This window comes from Lithohypha guttulata, assembly GCF_036872675.1.
Source record: "Lithohypha guttulata strain CCFEE 5908 chromosome Unknown scaffold_1, whole genome shotgun sequence".
Lineage (NCBI taxonomy): Eukaryota > Fungi > Ascomycota > Eurotiomycetes > Chaetothyriales > Trichomeriaceae > Lithohypha > Lithohypha guttulata.
Window position 1 is genome coordinate 5,764,138 of NW_027042750.1, and position 19,466 is coordinate 5,783,603.

Genomic DNA, 19,466 nt, shown 5'->3' on the forward strand with positions numbered 1-19,466 from the left:
AACTTGCTATCGTCATTGAGAGGCGTTGGGTGGAATTGGGAGGTGAAGCTTCCCACACACGTCCCGAAAAGTATGGCGAGGAGGTGAGTGAAATCGTTGCCCATTAGATATGGAGGCTCATTTGAAAGGCGCTTCGTGCTCGGTCGTTGTCTCGACGCTCTGCGTGCATACCTCGGATCTGACCTGACGACACATCTCTGTTCGCGCATACATGCCTTGCATCCCCTGGGGACCCTATATGCAGCTATGCCCACTCAACACCAAATTGCGCTAGCCTGGTGTACTGCTTTCCGGTCAGGGTACGATCTTGCTATCTCTTACCACATGGCGGCCGCTTTAGCTGTCGCTTTGCACTTAGACCGTCCACAAAGCTACCCTCCTCTCAATGGCGATTTCACAGGTTGCTATACTATTAGGAAAGTGTGGGGATATGGATGGCATCAATACCTTCGGCGTCCGTTCGAGGCATCAGCCAATTATCTAGCACCGATATTGAGATTGAGGAAAGGCTCCTTGATGAACAGATATTTCAAATTGTACTGGGCTTTCTTTTTCTCGGCGGCTATTCATCATGTTGGAAGCCTGAACATACCGTACACAGATGGCGCACGTAAGTCGGTAATCTTCTTCTGCTTGCAGCCTGTAGCAATCACGATCGAGGACGCATTGATTGCAGCAGGTAGAAGAGTGGGTTGTAATGACTCTGGTACGTCGTTCCGAATCGATGACCACCTCCATTGGGTGTGCTGACTTCGTGATCAGGTCTTACGAGGTTTGTCGGTTTTGCTTGGGTGATTACTTGGTTTAGCTGGGCTCTCAGATTCGGTGTTGACATCGTACTCACGATGACTGATACAAGCATCAGAAATCCTGTGATCGTATTCAGCGTAGCAGACTGGTTGTTCGGATTGCCATGAGTAAAGTGCATAACAACAGGACGGCTCAATATGCGATAAGGTAGTATTATCTTGCTTCACTATAGCAGTCATTGTATGCTGGGCACCAATCACCTCACCCAGAATATTGCATAATTTCATCAATACGGGTATGGCCCAATATGGAAAGTCGGTTGCAGCGGTAGCGATACAATCGCCTGTAATATTCCTGCATTAAGAAGTTCCCAAGGCAGATATGTTCTTCTTTCAACATTCTCTGTATTACTTAACGACCAGGTCCGCGTCTTGGCCTCGTTTTTCGTCCCGTACCACAAGAGCCTGTCTTCGGCTGAATGCAGAACTCGTGCTTCCAGTTGCAGTGTATAGCCGGGAGTCCAATCTGTGACACCTCGGGCAGAACAGGCCAGCTTGCTCGACTTCATACATCGTTGCATTCGCTTACGAGGTCAAAGAAACGTCTGGCTCGGTCCTCTGCGCTATGTAGTGCTTGTTTCCCCGCACAAGCACACTTCCTCGCTGCAGCCAAGACTTGATACTCTGGGGTATATCTCATGACCACTTTATGACAGCCAGATCTAGGGTCCCACGACCACTGCTGTGTAGATGTCGAGACCTGGACGATGGCGCAGTTGCATAAGCGTACAGGCGATTCGGGATCTGCTTGTCAGATTAGTTGCATCACTATCCAGTCGCATCGAATGAAGCTCATCAGCGTTCGCAGCTGTCAAGGATGCTTGTCTCGCGAATATGGTTTGTCGCTGATGTACATAGGTGGGGAACTGACTGGGAATCCTGAACACGCATGTTGTGTGAGCGGTATATATGTAGAGCATCTTGCGTCTCAGAAAGTGTCGGACTGAGCTGGAGGGTGGTCGTAACATTGGCGAATATTGACAAAACAAGAACAATCTTTAGAAAGCACCAGACCTTCTGAACCAAGTACCGAAATGAAGGTGATCAACGCTTTCCTCATTCTGTCGACCCTCGCAGGCATTGCCATGAGCTCGCCGGCCCCAGTGAGCGAGAACCTCGAGTATAGAGTACGTGGCTAACCACAATGTCAAGAATGCTGTCTGATAGGATATCTAGGCCGAACACGAGCTTGAGAAACGTGGCTGTGTCAGTAAGTGATCAGTACCAAATATTTGTATGAAGACGTGAGTGCTCACGACACGGAGATTGTGTCACATACTGTTGCCAGCAGGCAGGTGGCTGTAATTATATGTCCTGTGCTGGTTCGAGAGTAAGTTCTCTGGCTGCCGTGTCGCCAATGACGGCTGCCGAACGGAAACGAGCTTACTAACGTCTCCTCAGTGTGTTTGCAATTCGAGCGACAAGTGCTATTGTAGTTGCAAATGCTCGTATGCCAAAGAGTGATAGTTTCGAAGGTACCTATCAACACGAAAGTCATTCAAGCTTGACTTGGATCAACGTGCAGCTGGGTCAATGGTCATAGGTATCAGAGAGACATCTCAGGAGTTGTGGCATTGAGATAAGTCGTCATTGTTCAGGTAGCGGGAAGACATCCTGCATTTGATGCATACTATCATACATACGTTAGCAACACACCTGCAGGTACTGTTGAGTCATCCAGATTTCTGGGCCATAGAGTATTGCCAGAAAATTCGCACGATGCGCTGTATCATCTTTGAGTTTGCTAGTATGGACTCGACCTTCCTTACAAGCTCTTTCGAGTTGGTTATTTAATTTGCATATAACGACATACGACAAATGTGCGCGCAAGGAATCGTTCATACCGCTCCCACGTAAACGCGATGCACTGTCCTTCGAGCGAAAGATCAGGTAACTTGAGAAAACGAAGAGTACACTTTCGTTGGTGAGAAGGTAGAGCGAGCGTAATGATCGTCTGCTTGTCGCTGCTCGTAGGGACGTGGTGCCTGCACGATAAGCTTATCGCACGAGCCAATGCACCCTGTAGTGACGTCGCCTCAATCCGTCTCTTCGAAATAGTGTATCTTTACTACGAGTGAAGCCTATTGCTTCATTCTCTCCAACCTCAACTTTGCGACCCGCACATTGACCTTGCCCTCTGTCCCTGCGCCTACAACCCCGCCAGTTCTCTCAGAACGAACTACACCCGCTTGGTGCATAACACGAAGAAACCAACTCTACACTCAGTCGAAACGCTCGTTCTGGCAACCCCAACACCGCGGTCGAAGGGGGTTTTGATAGATCTATACAACAATAGAGAATCGTGAATAGAAATTCTACATAAAGGTTATAGATGGCGAATGCATCACATGCGTATTATTGCTTCGAAGTCCTTGCAGCGAGTTATCAGCAACAGCCGCACCCTGAACTTGAATTGGTAACAGCGCTGTACGATCAGTGGCAGAAGGAGCTGCAGGAAACATCGAAAGGTGAGCAGGATGGTGTAATAGAAGGAGAAACTACAGATCTGGTTGAAGAAAGACACAATGCTGTCAACGGACAGCTGCAACTCCCGTCGATATCACGATTACATGACTCTACGCCTTCTGATTCCTCAGGCTCCACGCCGTCTACTGTGTCTGTAAACTCCTCCAACACACAACTTGCAAGCACGACGTCTGTGGATGAAATAGTGCCCACGCGTTCCTCACGTCTGTCTGCGATGGAGTCTTACCCTATGTTCGTGACGTGGAACACACTTTCCAGGTCAGGCCACAAATCCTTACGTGGCTGCATAGGCACATTTGAGGCTTTACCACTTGAAAGGGGTCTCGAAACATATGCTTTGACATCTGCATTTGAGGACACCAGGTTCTCGCCAATTCCTCAGCACCAGATACCGAAGCTGGCGTGTTCATTAACATTGCTAGCAGACTTCGAACAATGTGATGGACCGCTCGAGTGGGAACTCGGTAAGCACGGTATCAGGATAAGCTTCTCATCTCGCTCTCGCAAATACGGTGCTACCTATCTACCATACGTGGCCACTGATCAGGGATGGACCAAGGAGGAGACTCTAGAGAGCCTAATGCATAAAGCAGGATGGGAGTCACAATATAGAAGTTTCAATAGAAATTCGGCCAGACCTTGGGAGGAAGTGCGCGATTTCCGAGTCGTCCGCTACACAGGGCTCAATGCAGGCGCGACGTATTCGGAATGGCAAGACTGGCAGCGATGGGCGAAACAAAAGAAGCCTGATCTATGGTTACGATAGGCGGCATAATAAGCGTGTGAAATCACGAGGACTTTCAAGATCGCATGTCTGTCTCGTTCGCCTAGGAGAGAGCTATGGATCGGAAATAGAACAGCATAGACAATGTTACTCGTGTGCTAGAATGACGGCTTTAACGTAAAGAACTGCCTGTGCTTACCAGTACCTGACATGCTCTTGCCTGGTTCGTGAGCATGTACTCCGACTGGTCGACTGTACTAGCGTGGCCGGGACATGACGGAGTAGACTTGAGATCCTTGTCGATCTTCTCAGCCTTCCCAAAAGAGCTTCGCGCTGGTTGATAGTGAGAGTACTCTCGTAGTGCTGGCTGAAACAGCTTCAGGCTTGTGATTTGCAATCAGATTGTATTTCTCGGAGCTTCGTCGACAGTTTCCATGCACCGTAGTATGCGACTTTGAAACAACACATGGTACAAATGGGTGCCCGCGCTCTGCTTGGAACAGCGACGCGATCGAAGAACTTATTGCGCCAGCCTTCAAATCTATTCATTTGTCCATTCTGCTCGGCCAAACCTCGAAATGTACCACAAAAACGATCCATAACATCATCGCGAAGGCAGGACTCAGCATGGGCAGCAGCTGTATCGAAACTACAAAGCACTGTTTCTGAGATCCTGCCTACCTCCTCAACAAATCCTCAGATCACTATCGATCCTTTGCGGATCGTGGGAAATGAGCTGAAATTTCTCAGCAAGAATATACGGCAATTGCTGGGATCTGGTCATCCAGTACTGGACACTGTGGCAAAATACTACACGCAGAGTGAGGGCAAGCATGTACGGCCACTCCTTGTACTGCTCATGTCAAGAGCTACTGCGAATACACCTAAACATCCTCGAGCCTCTCAATACGAGTTATCCCAGTCCGCGATTAACACTCCTATATCATCTCCGTCTGTCCTCTATGACAACAACCCAGATCAGATCGCCTCACCTCTGACGGACGAATCGAAATATGCCTTTGCTAATGATGCTTCAATATTGCCTTCGCAGAGGAGGTTGGCTGAGATTACAGAACTGATACATACTGCATCTTTACTACACGATGATGTGATAGACCTATCTGAGACAAGAAGAGGAGAGCCGTCTGCGAATACAACTTTTGGAAACAAAATGGCTGTTCTGGCTGGAGACTTTCTTCTGGGTCGAGCCTCGGTAGCTCTAGCACGACTGCGTGATCCTGAGGTCATTGAGCTGTTAGCCACGGTCATTGCAAACCTGATAGAGGGAGAATTCATGCAGTTGAAGAACACAGCCATGGACGAGAAGAACCCGAGATGGAGCGAGGATGCGATCTCCTACTATCTACAGAAGACATATCTCAAATCAGCAAGTCTGATAAGTAAGAGCTGTCGCGCTGCTGCGCTGTTGGGAGAGTGTGCGCCTAGCGTGGTGGAGGCTGCGTACGCATATGGACGAAACCTGGGTCTCGCCTTTCAACTCGTCGACGATATGCTCGACTATACCATCAGTGGCACCGAACTAGGTAAACCTGCTGGTGCTGACCTCGAGCTTGGACTCGCTACTGCTCCGCTGTTGTTTGCCTGGAGGAGTCGTCCTGAGCTCGGTCAGCTGGTGGGTAGACGTTTCGCCCAGCAAGGTGATGTGCAAAAGGTATGGCCTGCTCCAAGAAACTATGATGCACACTTTGCTAACAGGTGAATAGGCACGAGACATCGTTCTTCAAAGCGACGGTCTCGAGCAGACACGAGCTCTAGCACAAGAATACTGCGATAAAGCCATCTCAGCGATCCAGATATTGCCTCCTGGCGAAGCCAGAGATGGCTTGGAAGACATGTGTACAAAAGTTATGAAGAGACGGAAATAATAGATTCTGTACATAATGTATGCCTACCACCTGTAAAATCCTGTCCAAAAGTTTACAGTCTTCCACAGGCAGATTGGTTGAACTATGCCTACTGAGCGACATGAGTGTAGTGCTTTGTCTGACTTTGGCTTCGACTTCGTGAACGAGAAGCGCGTGGACGATTTGATATTCTGCAGGACGAACATGCAACGCACGCTTTGGTTAACTTTATTCAATGGAATGACAACAAAATCGATACTGTACGAAAATAGCAGTGTATTGAGCCGTCCGTCGAGGCCAGACCGGCAACATTTCAACTGACAACTGCTGACCCCGAGGTCGAAACTTTTACACCTCACCACGGGCCTGTCTTCTTATTCACTTACCATCAATACAGTTGCTTGACAAACAGGGCGGAGTGCTTGCTTGCGTGTAAAGTCTTAATGAGATGGTACAACGAGCTCTTCTAACAAAGTCGTAGACTCATATATCTTGAACGCAAGGAGGTCAATGCCCACACAATTTGTGGCGTTCTACAGTTCAAAAACATGCGAGGTTGTTCGCACTTCATCTGCCGTTGGTCGCATAGAACAGGACTAATACAGCGGCTATAATATGAATGAGGATGTTTATCAATATCCGTAACCGTAGCTGGCATATCAGCAATGCATGAGTAGCCAGTCGTCTCTTTGTGCTTCCGCCCTCACTTGTGAACCAGAGATCCCACTTGATGTCTATCGTTGCTTCGATCGTCACTTCGTGCTAGCAATTTTACGCATCAACAATTGCTCTCGATCAATTAAGAGTTTAGGGCTAAGCGTGTCGACCACAGTATTCCAAGTCTCAGCATAACATCTGGCAGCGTCGATCAGACGACCCCACCTCCTGCATGGCCACAGCCACAGACACATAAATGCACACAACAAACCGCAATATGATAGGTAAACGCAAACGCGCCAGCGATGGCAGGCCACCGACTCGTATCCAGACTACTGGGCTGGATACACCAAAGGGACGAAGAGTCTACGACAACTTTCTGGAGGACAATATGAGTCCACGAACAGCAGTATCGGCGCGTTTTCAAGGGTTGAATCTGCAGCATACAAATTTGGTGGATAGAGTCGTTCGGACTGAACCTGAGCTCATCAAAAATGACTCAATTCAACGTAGTAGCACGACTTTCGAATCACATGCTGAAGACGATATGCTTGTTCAGAATACTGAGCCTGATGGACCAGTCTCAATACCAACAAGGTATGTGCCACAGGATTGCTATGACTTGAGGCAAACACCAACCATCGAGGCGCCACCTGGCTTTCAAGGTTGGGATGGCCTGTCACTTGAAATGTCCCCGTCTAGCGGAGCGAGAGCTCAGCAAGCACCACCTACCTTCGGATCTGACGCCAGGATGGACGAAACATCCCCTGCAAAGCGTGCTCGTTCAGACGCCAACCAAGTCAATATGAGATCTGAGGTTGTCTTGAGGTCTTCATCATCTCCTTCGCCAGTGAAGCACCCTGTTGGATCCTCAATACCCACAACACCATCACCAAGGCCATCACCGCCTGTTCCGCGTTCTCTCTCGCCATCCGCTCGCAAGCTCGCCACCCCACAAAACCGAAAACCTACTCCCGAGTCTCACTCTGAACACAACACTTCTACCCCCGAGTCAGACCCGGAATTTTCAGCTCTTTGGTGGCAGGACTCAGAAATTAGTGGCCACGATCCCGAAGATCCGGAAGAAGACAACCGTGGCGTTAATGGCATAGGCTACCAGAAGACCAGGGCCGAACAATCACGAATCAGCGCGAAGAAACAGAAGCAGCTGGCCGAGTGGCGGAGCAGGGAAGCGAAAGAGGCGAGAGCGCTGAGGAGTGGGAGGCGAACAGCCTTGCAAGTGGTGATAGGAGGCCGGGTGACGAAGAGCACGTCGAGGAGTGGAAGTCCGGTGGAGAGGCGGGCGAGTCCAGGAGTTCGAGGGAGGAAAGTGGTAGGAGTAGATGAGGTGCTGGAGATGGGATTGGCGATGACGCAAGTTGAGACACCATCGAGGAAAGGTGTCAGGTTTGAGGAGTCAGCAGAGGATGTTTGACCTGCAAATGCAGACTCGGGTATCTCGTCTTGCTATGTTCACTGGACTTGATTCTGTTGTCGTTCAGTTTAATACAACAGTAATGATACAATTTCGGCTCGTTACCACCACTTGTACCACCTTTTGTTCCGCCGCTGTTCTTCCTCCTCTTGCAACTTGCGTAACCTTTCCTCTTCCAACAATCTCTTCTTTTCGGCCTCCTCTTTCGCCTTCTTCTCGTGCAACATCCTCATGCCTGCCACCGCCATGGCAATGCCCTTGGCTTCCTCTCTCTGCCGACTCGTACACCACGCGTACATTCCACCAGCGGTCAATGTGAACACACCGACCGCATAATGCCCTGTTGTCATCATTCCCCTCAACCCTCTTAGAATGAAGTTTATACCGCCCACTGCGCCACCAGTTCCTATACCGACCAGTAAACTATCTCTCGCACACCCGGTCTTGTAAAACGCCGGCCTATCACTCCGGAAGAACTGATCGAATCTGAAAGCATCACGCCACGACGCTTCGCGTGGTTTACCGCCTGCACTGTTGAACTTCCCACCTGGTAGCTCGTTCACAGGGCCACCTTCTGGATTCTCGAATGCTCTCCACATCTTAGAAGCTTGAGATTCAGGGAAGTCTTCGCGCCGACGGGGACGGCGAGGTCTGCGTTCATCTTGCTGGTCTGAGGGTTGTGGTGGAGCTGTGTCACTGTCGCGTGGTATTGGTACAGAGGGATCTGGTGGCGGCGAAGAGGTGGATGACATGGTGGTACAATGTGAAAGTCGCAGGGGCTGCGCTCACCTTACAGCTGGACAAAGGTGTTTGCGACCTGGGTGAGGCAGGAGCGACTAAGAGCTAGACCTAGATCGCACCTTCTGCTACTCAATATGCGCCAAATGTCAGCAAATAGCGCTGCTGTACAAGCTGTCTGCTGCAATCTTTTCGTTCGAAATCTGCTGCACTGTCGATATACGCCTCAAAAAGCTCGAATTCTTGGTCGATAAATGTTTAAATCTATGATGGCAACATGGTTCGTCGATCTCCAAATTGAAGCACATGCAACTCAATCTTGCAGCCAAAACTTTCTGGCTCCGGCGCTCGAGATCCAGGCCGGTGATCTACCGAGAAGTCGCGCTAAGACACGCGAACGATGCGCATTACCAAGTGGGCAGGCGCGACTCGACGCGTTTGGAGGATGGATACTGCAATTTCGAGAGCTGATATCACAACTTACCACAGACTAAAAGCAACGTGTACACCATAGTCAAATCTTCTGGAAGGATTGACGCAGTCTGTGGATCAGTCAGATTCTGCTCCATGATATCGTGACAATATCATTGAGCTGCGGCGGTGCGGCCACCAACATCACCAACACCTTCCTCCTCAGAACTGACCTCTTAACTTGAGGTCGCAGAATCAGTCCAACATGCCAGTCCGAAAGCCTTCGAAGTATGGCAATTCCCGCTTAAATGGCTCACGTCGACCTCAGAACAAATCCTCAGCACAGACCATATCAGCATCTGGTCTGCGATCTACAGAACGAAGTTCTCAGGATGAGAAGTTGCAGGCAGTGGCATTGGCCAACAGCATCGATGAGTCCTTCGGGTTTCCAAGATTTGATTCGGGGAAGAGAAGAGTGGGATACCTGTACAACATGCACAGCACCATAATACCAGACTCACGCTCGCCTGGTGGACATCGAGCTGGTGTAGATTTCTACTTCATCGCGGAGAAGGAAGGGGAGAACTTCAAGGCTACTGTGGAGTACGACCCATATTTCCTCGTGGCCTGCAAGAAAGGTCGAGAACCTGAAGTTGAAGAATGGACAAAGCGCATGTTCGATGGTTCCGTCAAGACTGTCAGCAGAGTTGAGAAGGAGGATCTTAAAATGCCTAATCACCTGTTGGGTTACAGACGCACTTTCCTGAAATTGACTTTTCACAACGTTTCGTGTTTACTGGACGTGCGGAAGGTGCTCATGCCATTGGCTGAGTCCAACAAAGAGAAGGTTGAGGCCTTGGACACGTATGCTGAAACTGTCGCTCCAGTTGGCATGGGTTTCGACATGTACGAGGATGACGCCATTCTGCGAAGCAACTCTAGAGGAGGAAACCCTGTCCTGGATGCAAGCGAGTTCATTATCGACATCAGAGAATACGATGTACCCTACCACGTCCGTGTGACCATTGATTTGGATATCCGGATTGGGAAGTGGTATAATGTCGACGCAAAGCATGGCTCAATCTCGTTGACCTGCATCGAAGAAAGAGTCCTACCTGCTGATCCTGTTGTGCTGGCGTTCGATATCGAAACTACAAAGCTACCGCTCAAGTTTCCAGACGCTGTCATTGACCAGATCATGATGATATCCTACATGATTGATGGTCAAGGATTCCTGATCACCAACAGAGAGATTGTGTCGGAGGACATTTCAGACTTTGACTACACGCCAAGACCGGAATACGAAGGTCCTTTCATGGTCTTCAATGAGCTCAATGAACGAGCCGTCATCGAGCGGTTTTTCGAGCACATCAAGGATGCACGACCTACCGTCATATCCACTTATAACGGAGACTTCTTCGACTGGCCTTTCGTCGAGGCTAGAGCCAGTGTGTTAGGCATTGATATGTACCGCGAAATTGGCTTTCGAAAGAACAGCGAGGACATCTACGAGTGCGATCATTGTGTCCACCTGGATTGCTTCGCCTGGGTGAATCGAGACTCCTATTTACCTCAAGGCAGTCGAGGCTTGAAGGCTGTCACTGTCGCTAAACTCGGCTATGATCCAGATGAGCTTGATCCTGAGCTGATGCTGCCGTATGCCAGTGAGCATCCTCAGATTCTGGCTGAATACTCTGTCTCCGACGCAGTGGCCACCTACTACCTCTACATGAAATATGTCCATCCTTTCGTCTTCTCCCTTTGCAATATTGTACCTCTCAACCCCAATGACACTGAAAGAAAAGGAACAGGTACCCTGTGCGAGATGCTGCTGATGGTGCAAGCTTATGAGAAGAACATTGTTCTACCTAACAAGCATAAAGAACCGAGAGAAGCATTTTGGGAAGGCCATCTGTTGGATTCAGAGACTTACGTTGGTGGTCATGTTGAGTCCATTGAAGCAGGAGTTTTTCGAGCTGATATACCAGTCAACTTTGCCATAGATACGACTGCCATTGACGAACTTATACGAGACCTTGACGATGCCCTACGATTCTGTATTACTGTTGAAGAGAAGAAGAATTTCGATGATGTTATGAATTATGAAGAGATACGGGACAGTATTGTACAACAACTGGAAGACTTAAAAGCTACACCTAATCGGAAAGAACGACCATTGATATATCACCTGGACGTTGCTTCCATGTATCCAAACATTATGACCACGAATAGACTGCAACCTGACAGCATGATCAGTGAAAGCGATTGTGCTGCTTGCGACTTCAATAGGCCAGGCAAGACTTGCGATAGAAGATTGCCTTGGGCCTGGAGAGGTGAGTTTATGCCTACGAAAAGAGACGAATACAATATGATCAAACGAGCCATGATAAATGAGAGGTTTCCAGGCAAGAAGAAAGGACTTGAAAGGACTTTTGAGCAACTAAGCCTGGACGAGCAAGCTGCTGCTGTAAAGAAACGATTGCAGGATTATTCGAAGAAGATATACCACAAAATACACGACTCGAAGACTATCGAGCGCGAAGCAATCATCTGCCAGAGGGAGAATCCGTTCTACGTCAATACTGTTCGCAACTTTCGTGATCGACGTTACGACTATAAAGGCAAGCAAAAGGTCTGGAAAGGCAAAGTTGACCAATTGAAGAGTGCTGGTGCGTCCGCAAGTGAGGTTGAAGACGCAAAGAAGATGGTCATTACGTTCGACTCGATGCAGCTTGCCCACAAGGTCATTCTCAACTCTTTCTACGGCTATGTTATGCGAAAAGGTTCAAGATGGTATTCTCTAGAAATGGCTGGTGTCACTTGCCTGACTGGTGCTCGAATCATTCAGATGGCCCGAGAACTGGTAGAGAGGATAGGTCGGCCGCTTGAGCTGGATACTGATGGTATCTGGTGCATGTTACCAGCAGCATTTCCAGAGAACGTCATCTTCACACTCAAGAACGGCAAGAAAATGGCTGTATCTTACCCTTGCATTATGCTCAACCATCTTGTGCATGCAAAATTCACCAATCACCAATACCAAACACTAGCGGACGAGAAGACTTTCAGGTACGACACTCATAGTGACAATTCGATCTTCTTCGAAGTCGATGGCCCTTACAAAGCGATGATCCTGCCTACTTCGCAGGAAGAAGACAAAAATCTGAAGAAGCGCTATGCTGTTTTCAATCATGATGGTAGTCTTGCTGAGCTAAAAGGTTTCGAGGTCAAGAGGCGTGGTGAGCTGAGATTAATCAAGATTTTCCAGACACAACTTTTCAAGGTCTTCTTGGATGGCACGACTCTCGAAGAATGCTACCAAGCTGTGGCTCGTATTGCAGATCGGTGGCTCGACGTGCTCGATCAACGTGGCTCAACGATGGCAGACGAAGAACTCATTGACCTCATTTGTGAGAACAAGAGTATGACCAAGACTCTAGAGGAGTATGGTGCGCAAAAGTCGACTTCAATTACAACTGCAAAACGTCTAGCGATGTTTTTAGGCGAGCAGATGGTAAAGGACAAAGGACTCAATTGCAAGTACATCATCTCAGCCAAACCGAAGAATACTCCTGTTACTGACAGAGCTGTTCCGGTTGCTATTTTTTCAGCAGAGGAGAGTACCAAAAGATTCTTCTTGAGCAAGTGGTTGGGCGAGAGTTCAATCAATGTGGACATTCGGGATGTGATTGACTGGACTTATTATCGGGATCGACTTGGTTCAGTCATACAGAAACTCATCACTATTCCAGCAGCACTACAGAAAGTCGATGGCGGTAATCCTGTACCACGTATCGCACATCCCGAGTGGCTAGCTAAACGGATACGAATGAAAGAGGACAAGTTTCAGCAGAAGAAGCTTAATGGGTATTTTGAGAAACAGCCTCTTGGTCAAACAAACCTCAACTTGCTCGACCGCAAGATGCCTGGTCCGGTCGACATCGAAGACATGCTTGATGAACAAGCGAAGACACAGTCACGTCCGGCGGACAAGAAGCGGAAAATTCAGGAGAAAGCTCCGCCAGCAGATCTATACGCAGCATTACCGAAGGAGGTGCCGCCAATCGACGGGTCATATACCAATTGGCTGAGATATCAGAAACAAAAATGGAAGATTCAGAAACAGGCTCGAGCTCGAAGGAAGCAGCTCTTCGGAGAGAAGCCAAATGCCGGTACTGATGCCCTCACATCTATGTTCCGCAATCAAGCTGAGATGACGTTCATGGATACCTGGCAGATCCTGCAGCTCCGTGAGGGCGATGCACCTGGCGAAGTGAAGGCTTTCATCCTGCTTGGGGCAAAGATCCACATGCTGAAGATCAAAGTTCCAAGAGTGATGTTTCTCAACTTGAAAGCCGATGACCTTCCAAATGTGGATATTTCTGGATGTGAAGTCGAAAAAGTCACCCACACCTTGCCCAACGGTCATCCTTCTGTTCATCTGTTCCAGATAACCATGCCTGAGGAGACCTATCAATACGAAAGCGATAACGTTACTGCTTTATGTGAACATCCAAGCGTTGAAGGTGTGTATGAGAGGCAACTACCATTACACGTACGAGCTTTACTCAAGATCGGCAACATGTGCGGCTTCAACAAGTCACTTCCAGGTATTCTGGGTAAAGGTCTGGAGCAGGGGTTCGACCTTGATGTGCTGCAGAGAAATCCAGACGAGTCCGTCTATATCCCTGACAAATCGGCGATGAGCTATCTTTACCTATATCATGTGGCAGCTGGTGACCGCCAAGTCTTTGCCCTGTTCTCTACCATACGAAATGAAGCTCAAATTATTCTTCAGTCACAATCTAAGGATTTCCAAGGATTGCCGAACGTGTCCAAGATCTATGCCGAGAACAACCAACAAAGACGACAACAGGATAATTCCTCACATGGTATCTTCGAGTATCGAGACCACATCAATTTCAACATTTCACAGACACTAACAAGGAGGAAAACCATCCTACAGCTTGCAGACCTTGTCAAGAAGTGGAAGAAGGAGGAGACCAGACCTACTATGCTCCTAGTACAATCTTCTCAGCACGCCCAGATTGCGCACGATATCAAAGCTTTTGCGGATTATCCCATGTTGTGCTTGCCTAGTCAAACGGATGATTCCGACATGCCATCTCTCAATTGGCAAAGTTTCATTCTTCGTAAGATTGTCGGACATTATCTAAGTCTCGAGTCATGGTTGTCCCATTTGCTCGAACTTGCTCGTTACGGCGATGTCCCGTTGTGCAACTTACAACAAGACGATCCACGATTCCTGATCGATCTAGCATATGCTCGTCGCCTACAGCGAAGCAACGTCATTCTGTGGTGGTCGTCGAATCCACGACCAGATCAGGCTGGCCATGAAAAAGACGATGTAACTAGCAGTCTGACAGATGTTGTTGAGATGCCCTCGATGAACAATCCGGGTGCATATACCTCAGTATGTGTGGACGTGCAGTTACAGAACCTGACCATTAACACTATACTGACGAGCTCGCTCATCAATGATCTGGAGAATACCGGAGACGCGATAACCTTCAATCCAGATGGTGAACACCTAGATGCATCTGAGATCAATCCCAATGTCAAGCAGAGAGGGGCAGCTGGATTTGCGCAGCCTGCTTTACAAGTGTTGAGAGACATGGTCAAATCGTGGTGGACAGAAGCGTGTCGTGGCAATCGACTGGCAGATATTATGGTTCAGCACTTGGTCAGATGGGTCGACTCCCCCTATTCAAACCTCTACGATCGAAACCTTCAGTACTACGTGCAGATGATGTCCAAGAAGGCATTTCAGCAACTGATCACGGACTTCCGGAGAGTAGGTTCCCAAGTGATCTTTGCCTCTCCTACACGTCTTCTGCTGCAAACATCAAAACAAGACGTCGCCAACGCTTATGCATACAGCCATTACATACTAAAGGCCATGCAGGAGAAGCCATTGTTCCACTTTCTTGGCCTGGAAATCAGAGACTATTGGGATGCACTAGTATGGTATGATCCCTACAATTATGGTGGACGTGGTTGCCAGAGCTCCGAGTTCAATGAAAGCACTAGTGATGCAACACTGAACATGATTATGCACTGGCAGATGCAACAATTCCTCCCTGAGCCACTGCAACCGATATTCCGAGACTGGGTGATAGAATTTGTCGATGTCCTGAGTAAGCTCAAACGACCAGAGCTGACTGATACGCAAGCTGCACGCCCCACACAACTTCCAGCTAACGGCCACACCTTCTTCAGCCTGACGGAGACAGATCCCAATAGCACAGAAATCACAAATGTGCTAGCAGATTACGACTTCGCGAAACCGCTGAAGAAACAGATCACCTCTCTAATTCGTCGACAACGGGAAGAGCTACTACACCCCGAACTAGCGACCGATTGGACCTTTCCTGAATTCGCAGGAGGCTCGTTCTCCACAAATCGTGATCCAGTGCTCGAACTCGTCAAGAGCCTAACTCAAGTTTTTAGCCTTTTCAGACCACTTCAGCTAGAGACTCGTCTGCTTCGCAAGGAGCTCCTTTCTCTCTTCGACATCCGAGAATTCTCAGAAACAGCAAAGTTCACCAACCCAAGCGACTCACTGCGCTTCGAGAACCTAATCTGCGATACCTGCACCATGGCCCGCTCACTTGATCTATGTAGAGATGAAGACATTCTTCCTGCTGTTACATACGATGAGAATGGGATTAAGGAAGTCATTCAAAAATCTTTTCTTTGTGCCAACGAGCACTGTGAGGCTGAGTTTCCACGAGTGCACATTGAAACTGAACTCATTGCGCGTATGGAAACAGTCACCATGCGCTGGACATGTCAGGATCTGGAGTGCGCAAAGTGCAAAATGCTCATGGGTGACGACATGGTGTTCAGTGAAAATTGTCCCAGATGTGGAGGCGCATGGAGAGGAGCTGTAGATGAAGTGGAGAGGAAGAGGATGAAGAGCGATCTGAAAGTCATGGAGAGGGTCGCGGAGTGGTATGGTATGAAGATGCTGGAGAGTGTGTTGAAGGGTGTTGAGGAATTGGGACTGTGATTGGGTATGTCCATATCTCATGAATTAGCTTTCGATCATTGTGTGCGTGTCGTAGTCAGAGCGATGGTGTTCACGGGGAATACTGAGGGTTTATGGAGTGCTCTGCCCAGCTGAAACGCTTTCGGGAATGTTCACGTCCATCATATGAGAGTGTCCATTCCCCTGATATAGTCATCACGACTCCAGCACCGGTGGTAGACGGCTCCTTGTACATACTGTGTAATCCTGCACAAACGTCATCAAGCTCCTCACAAATCCCTCCAGATTTTTGATTCGTGTCATTCGGCACTGCATTGAGCAATCTCAGCCAACTCTTCCAGTATGAGCCTAAATGCTCCGTAATCAGGAGTATCAGAAACCCTCCACCTTCACCAAAACATTGATACCTGCGATACTGATGGTGATAGAATTATTATTGATCGGATTTGCTATCAAAATTGCTTGCACGTGTTCGTAGCTCTGTTGAGGACGATTGGTGCGAAACTGGGAAGAATTACACCAAGGCACGGGCGAGACATGCACTTCTTTGAGAGGCCGATCTCAGTGGAGATTATTGTCAAAAGGGTTCGAGGTTCTACCTGCGCTGCAGCAAATTCTACCAGCATCACGAAGTAGTGTAACTAAATTCACTTTCCGCACACTAGTTGATGTAACCACTCCAATCACTTACAGCCAAAACGATGCTTGCGCGATACTCATCGAGCCCATCTTGAGCATAGTCACTGCGACCGACTTATCTTGAATGACATTCCTCAGCAAATAGTCTGGAGCATCGCGAAAGCCACCGTTAGCCACTGCGAACATAGCCAAAAAAAGGCAGTTTCAAGCTCACGGAACTGGTAGGTAACCCGGCCCTGACTCACGGTGGAGCTGTAGCGAACGACTTGGATTTCCTCGAGGCCGACCCTACAAGTCATATTACAAAGGAGGGATGGCGACCAACAAAGCTTGCCATATTTATGGGAAAATATGCCATCGCAGGACTCTCGATGACATATCCCAATGGTAGAGTGTCGAGTCACGGCAATATCAACTTCTCCTCTGCTACGAAGAAGGAGCTCAACCTAACTAAGAAGGACTCAGCAGGCTGTTACCCAACACTGACCACAGCTTGGTTAAGTTGTGGTCAAACAGATCCTGAGTGCTCGTATCCCATTACTTGCATGCTCAAGTTCAATGGTTCGACAGCCACAAACATAACCGCTTTCCCCCCTGACGAGAACAGCGCGAAGCCACCAGGCACCTACTCGGACATAAAGACCCTCACGCCACCAGCTCCTGGATGGTCAATCAAAGGCTTCTTCTCAGTCAGTGGCTCACTGCTCGATCGTCTCGGCATCATTTGGGGCAAAGACATGTAGATACATCTTTTTGCGAGTCTGACAAGTTGACACATAACTATCGTAGCTGAGAGCCTTCATGGAATGCAAAGACAGTAAATACTGTCATATAGTTTAGGAGTCAGGAGTAATAGCTTGTACTGCCTGTATATGAGACTTTTTACTTCAAATATTGCTTCTGGCTCCTTGTCAAGCATGAAGAATCACTGCCTGAAAGTACGTATGGCGGATTAAAGAGATGGCTAGTTGCTGCTATAGCTATGAAGATGAACACTAGCCTGTTCGCCTGACAACGTGGTCAGGCACCAGAGAGCCACGAGTCGGAGGTTCAAAGTCGAGTCTCCATAATTCTGTGTTCCAACGCGACTCATGGTCAAAGTGATCCTTCCCTTCGCTGCCGTGAGCTCGTTGACCACAAAAGACGAATCAACACGAGAGTATTTGAGGTTGATGTCGATGGACGTACGTTTAGTACAGGCGTCAAACATTCCGCTCATCTGTATGATAGAAGTCATCATGGCGTTTGTCCCTCGAAGATCTTGCTGTATCTCGGCAGGCTCGGAGTGACAAACGACCTGCAGGCCCATCAAATCCGCTTTTAGAGCTGTTCCACCTTTTGGTTCTGCCGCAATCTTGGTTGAACGACTGCTATATAGATGCTGTACGCATATAACTAAATGACTCAGTTCTGGCTATGCGTCAAAACTGGACATATTCGATAAGTCTTTCTGCCGAAGCACCTGCAAACACCCTCAAGCACCTGGACGACAGGTACGATTGAGAGTTGTCTGATGCCGAACAAATATCTCGCATATCCTGTCGTGAAAAAGACCAACGTCAAAGAAGTCTACCGATTCTGTTCCTAGGCTCATCCCCTGTTCGGGTTTGATCTTCACCTGATCTGTAATCTGCGCCGAGGGACCGATATACAATGATGTCCATCAGGCCATATATACAGCAGATCTCTTTAAAGATTTTCCTGAACGCCTCGCTATGCTGATGTTGAGAATTGTACAAAATCGCTAGAAAGTAAGTGGTGTGGAAAGAAGTGGTTGCGAAGGTCGAGAGGGTAGGCCACATCGAAGAACTCGTGTCATTTTGCGCCTGACACCATTTAGTATATTCCAAATTATTCTTTGTACATTTTTGGTTTCCAACCTTCACTCAACTCTTTCTCCATCTGAGCCTTCCTTGCAGCGTCTCGTACTTCGGCTTCTATCCTTTCACGAGCGCGTAATATCTTGGACTGCAAGTAAAAACTGCCTCCTTTTTGAGGATCGTTGATGTCGTAGAGCTTCTTGAATCGTTCCATGACGCTCTCCATATTGGTTTGGCCTCCTTGCGGTGGTTTGACATTTAGGATTTTACAGGCCTCGTCGAGCGTCAGGCCAGATGCGCCAGCAGTCCGTACCGCGCCAGGGTCATTCTTTGCTGCTGCTCGGGCGTACGCTGATGATGCTTGTGCTTGTTTATATGCCTCTGTGAAGGCTCTGCCAAAGACTCGTCCGCCAGTAATCACTATCTGCGCTAGTAATCGATGCGCCTAGACAGGTCAGTACGTTATGTTGTTGACTAAATTCAAGGTACTTACCATTTGCACCTAATTGAAAATAAAGCACAAGAACGGAAGGAAGACGAACAGAGCAGGCGCAATGGGATGGGTGATGAGCAAGGTGCCAATCTGAAGGCAAGTACGACCGGGGGACTTTTCGAGAATAGTTGGAAACCTCAGGCCACAACTACCGAAGTCGGACCGGCCAGCCAGGCAGCTGACGTCGACGCTCTTAGAAGACAAGCGAGAGAAAGTGCACATGCTCATTGCTCACCACGGCACATGGTTCTGAGAAGAATGCAGAGCACTTATCTAGGTCGAATATGTGCGACGCCTGTGAAAGACAATGATTCTCTACAAACCAATTTCGCGACTGTGGTATCCTTCTCTTCCGCTGTTGCCCTTGACTTGATAT

General features: G+C 48.4%; 5 protein-coding genes across 5 annotated transcripts; 3 read left to right on the forward strand and 2 right to left on the reverse strand.

Moving 5' to 3' along the window:
- Positions 1-5,191: 5,191 nt before the first annotated feature.
- Positions 5,192-5,906, forward strand: COQ1 (coq1 putative hexaprenyl diphosphate synthase; the record flags this gene model as incomplete). The annotated part of the gene is made up of 2 exons (XM_064896488.1): positions 5,192-5,692; positions 5,745-5,906. The coding sequence occupies 2 exons, from the start codon at positions 5,192-5,194 to the stop codon at positions 5,904-5,906; spliced, it is 663 nt and encodes a 220-aa protein (XP_064759175.1).
- Positions 5,907-7,036: 1,130 nt separating this feature from the next.
- Positions 7,037-7,977, forward strand: LTR64_002116 (uncharacterized protein; the record flags this gene model as incomplete). The annotated part of the gene is made up of 2 exons (XM_064896489.1): positions 7,037-7,139; positions 7,208-7,977. The coding sequence occupies 2 exons, from the start codon at positions 7,037-7,039 to the stop codon at positions 7,975-7,977; spliced, it is 873 nt and encodes a 290-aa protein (XP_064759176.1).
- A 101-nt stretch (positions 7,978-8,078) lies between these two features.
- LTR64_002117 (uncharacterized protein) lies at positions 8,079-8,729 on the reverse strand (the record flags this gene model as incomplete). The annotated part of the gene is given in 2 exon segments (XM_064896490.1): positions 8,079-8,400; positions 8,416-8,729. The coding sequence occupies 2 exon segments, from the start codon at positions 8,727-8,729 to the stop codon at positions 8,079-8,081; spliced, it is 636 nt and encodes a 211-aa protein (XP_064759177.1).
- A 662-nt stretch (positions 8,730-9,391) lies between these two features.
- POL2 (DNA polymerase epsilon catalytic subunit) lies at positions 9,392-16,159 on the forward strand (the record flags this gene model as incomplete). The annotated part of the gene is made up of 2 exons (XM_064896491.1): positions 9,392-11,459; positions 11,532-16,159. 2 exons carry the CDS (start codon positions 9,392-9,394, stop codon positions 16,157-16,159), a joined length of 6,696 nt encoding a protein of 2,231 aa, XP_064759178.1.
- Positions 16,160-18,628: 2,469 nt separating this feature from the next.
- PAM16 (mitochondrial import inner membrane translocase subunit TIM16) lies at positions 18,629-19,093 on the reverse strand (the record flags this gene model as incomplete). The annotated part of the gene is made up of 2 exons (XM_064896492.1): positions 18,629-19,042; positions 19,091-19,093. 2 exons carry the CDS (start codon positions 19,091-19,093, stop codon positions 18,629-18,631), a joined length of 417 nt encoding a protein of 138 aa, XP_064759179.1.
- Between the last annotated feature and the right edge of the window lie 373 nt (positions 19,094-19,466).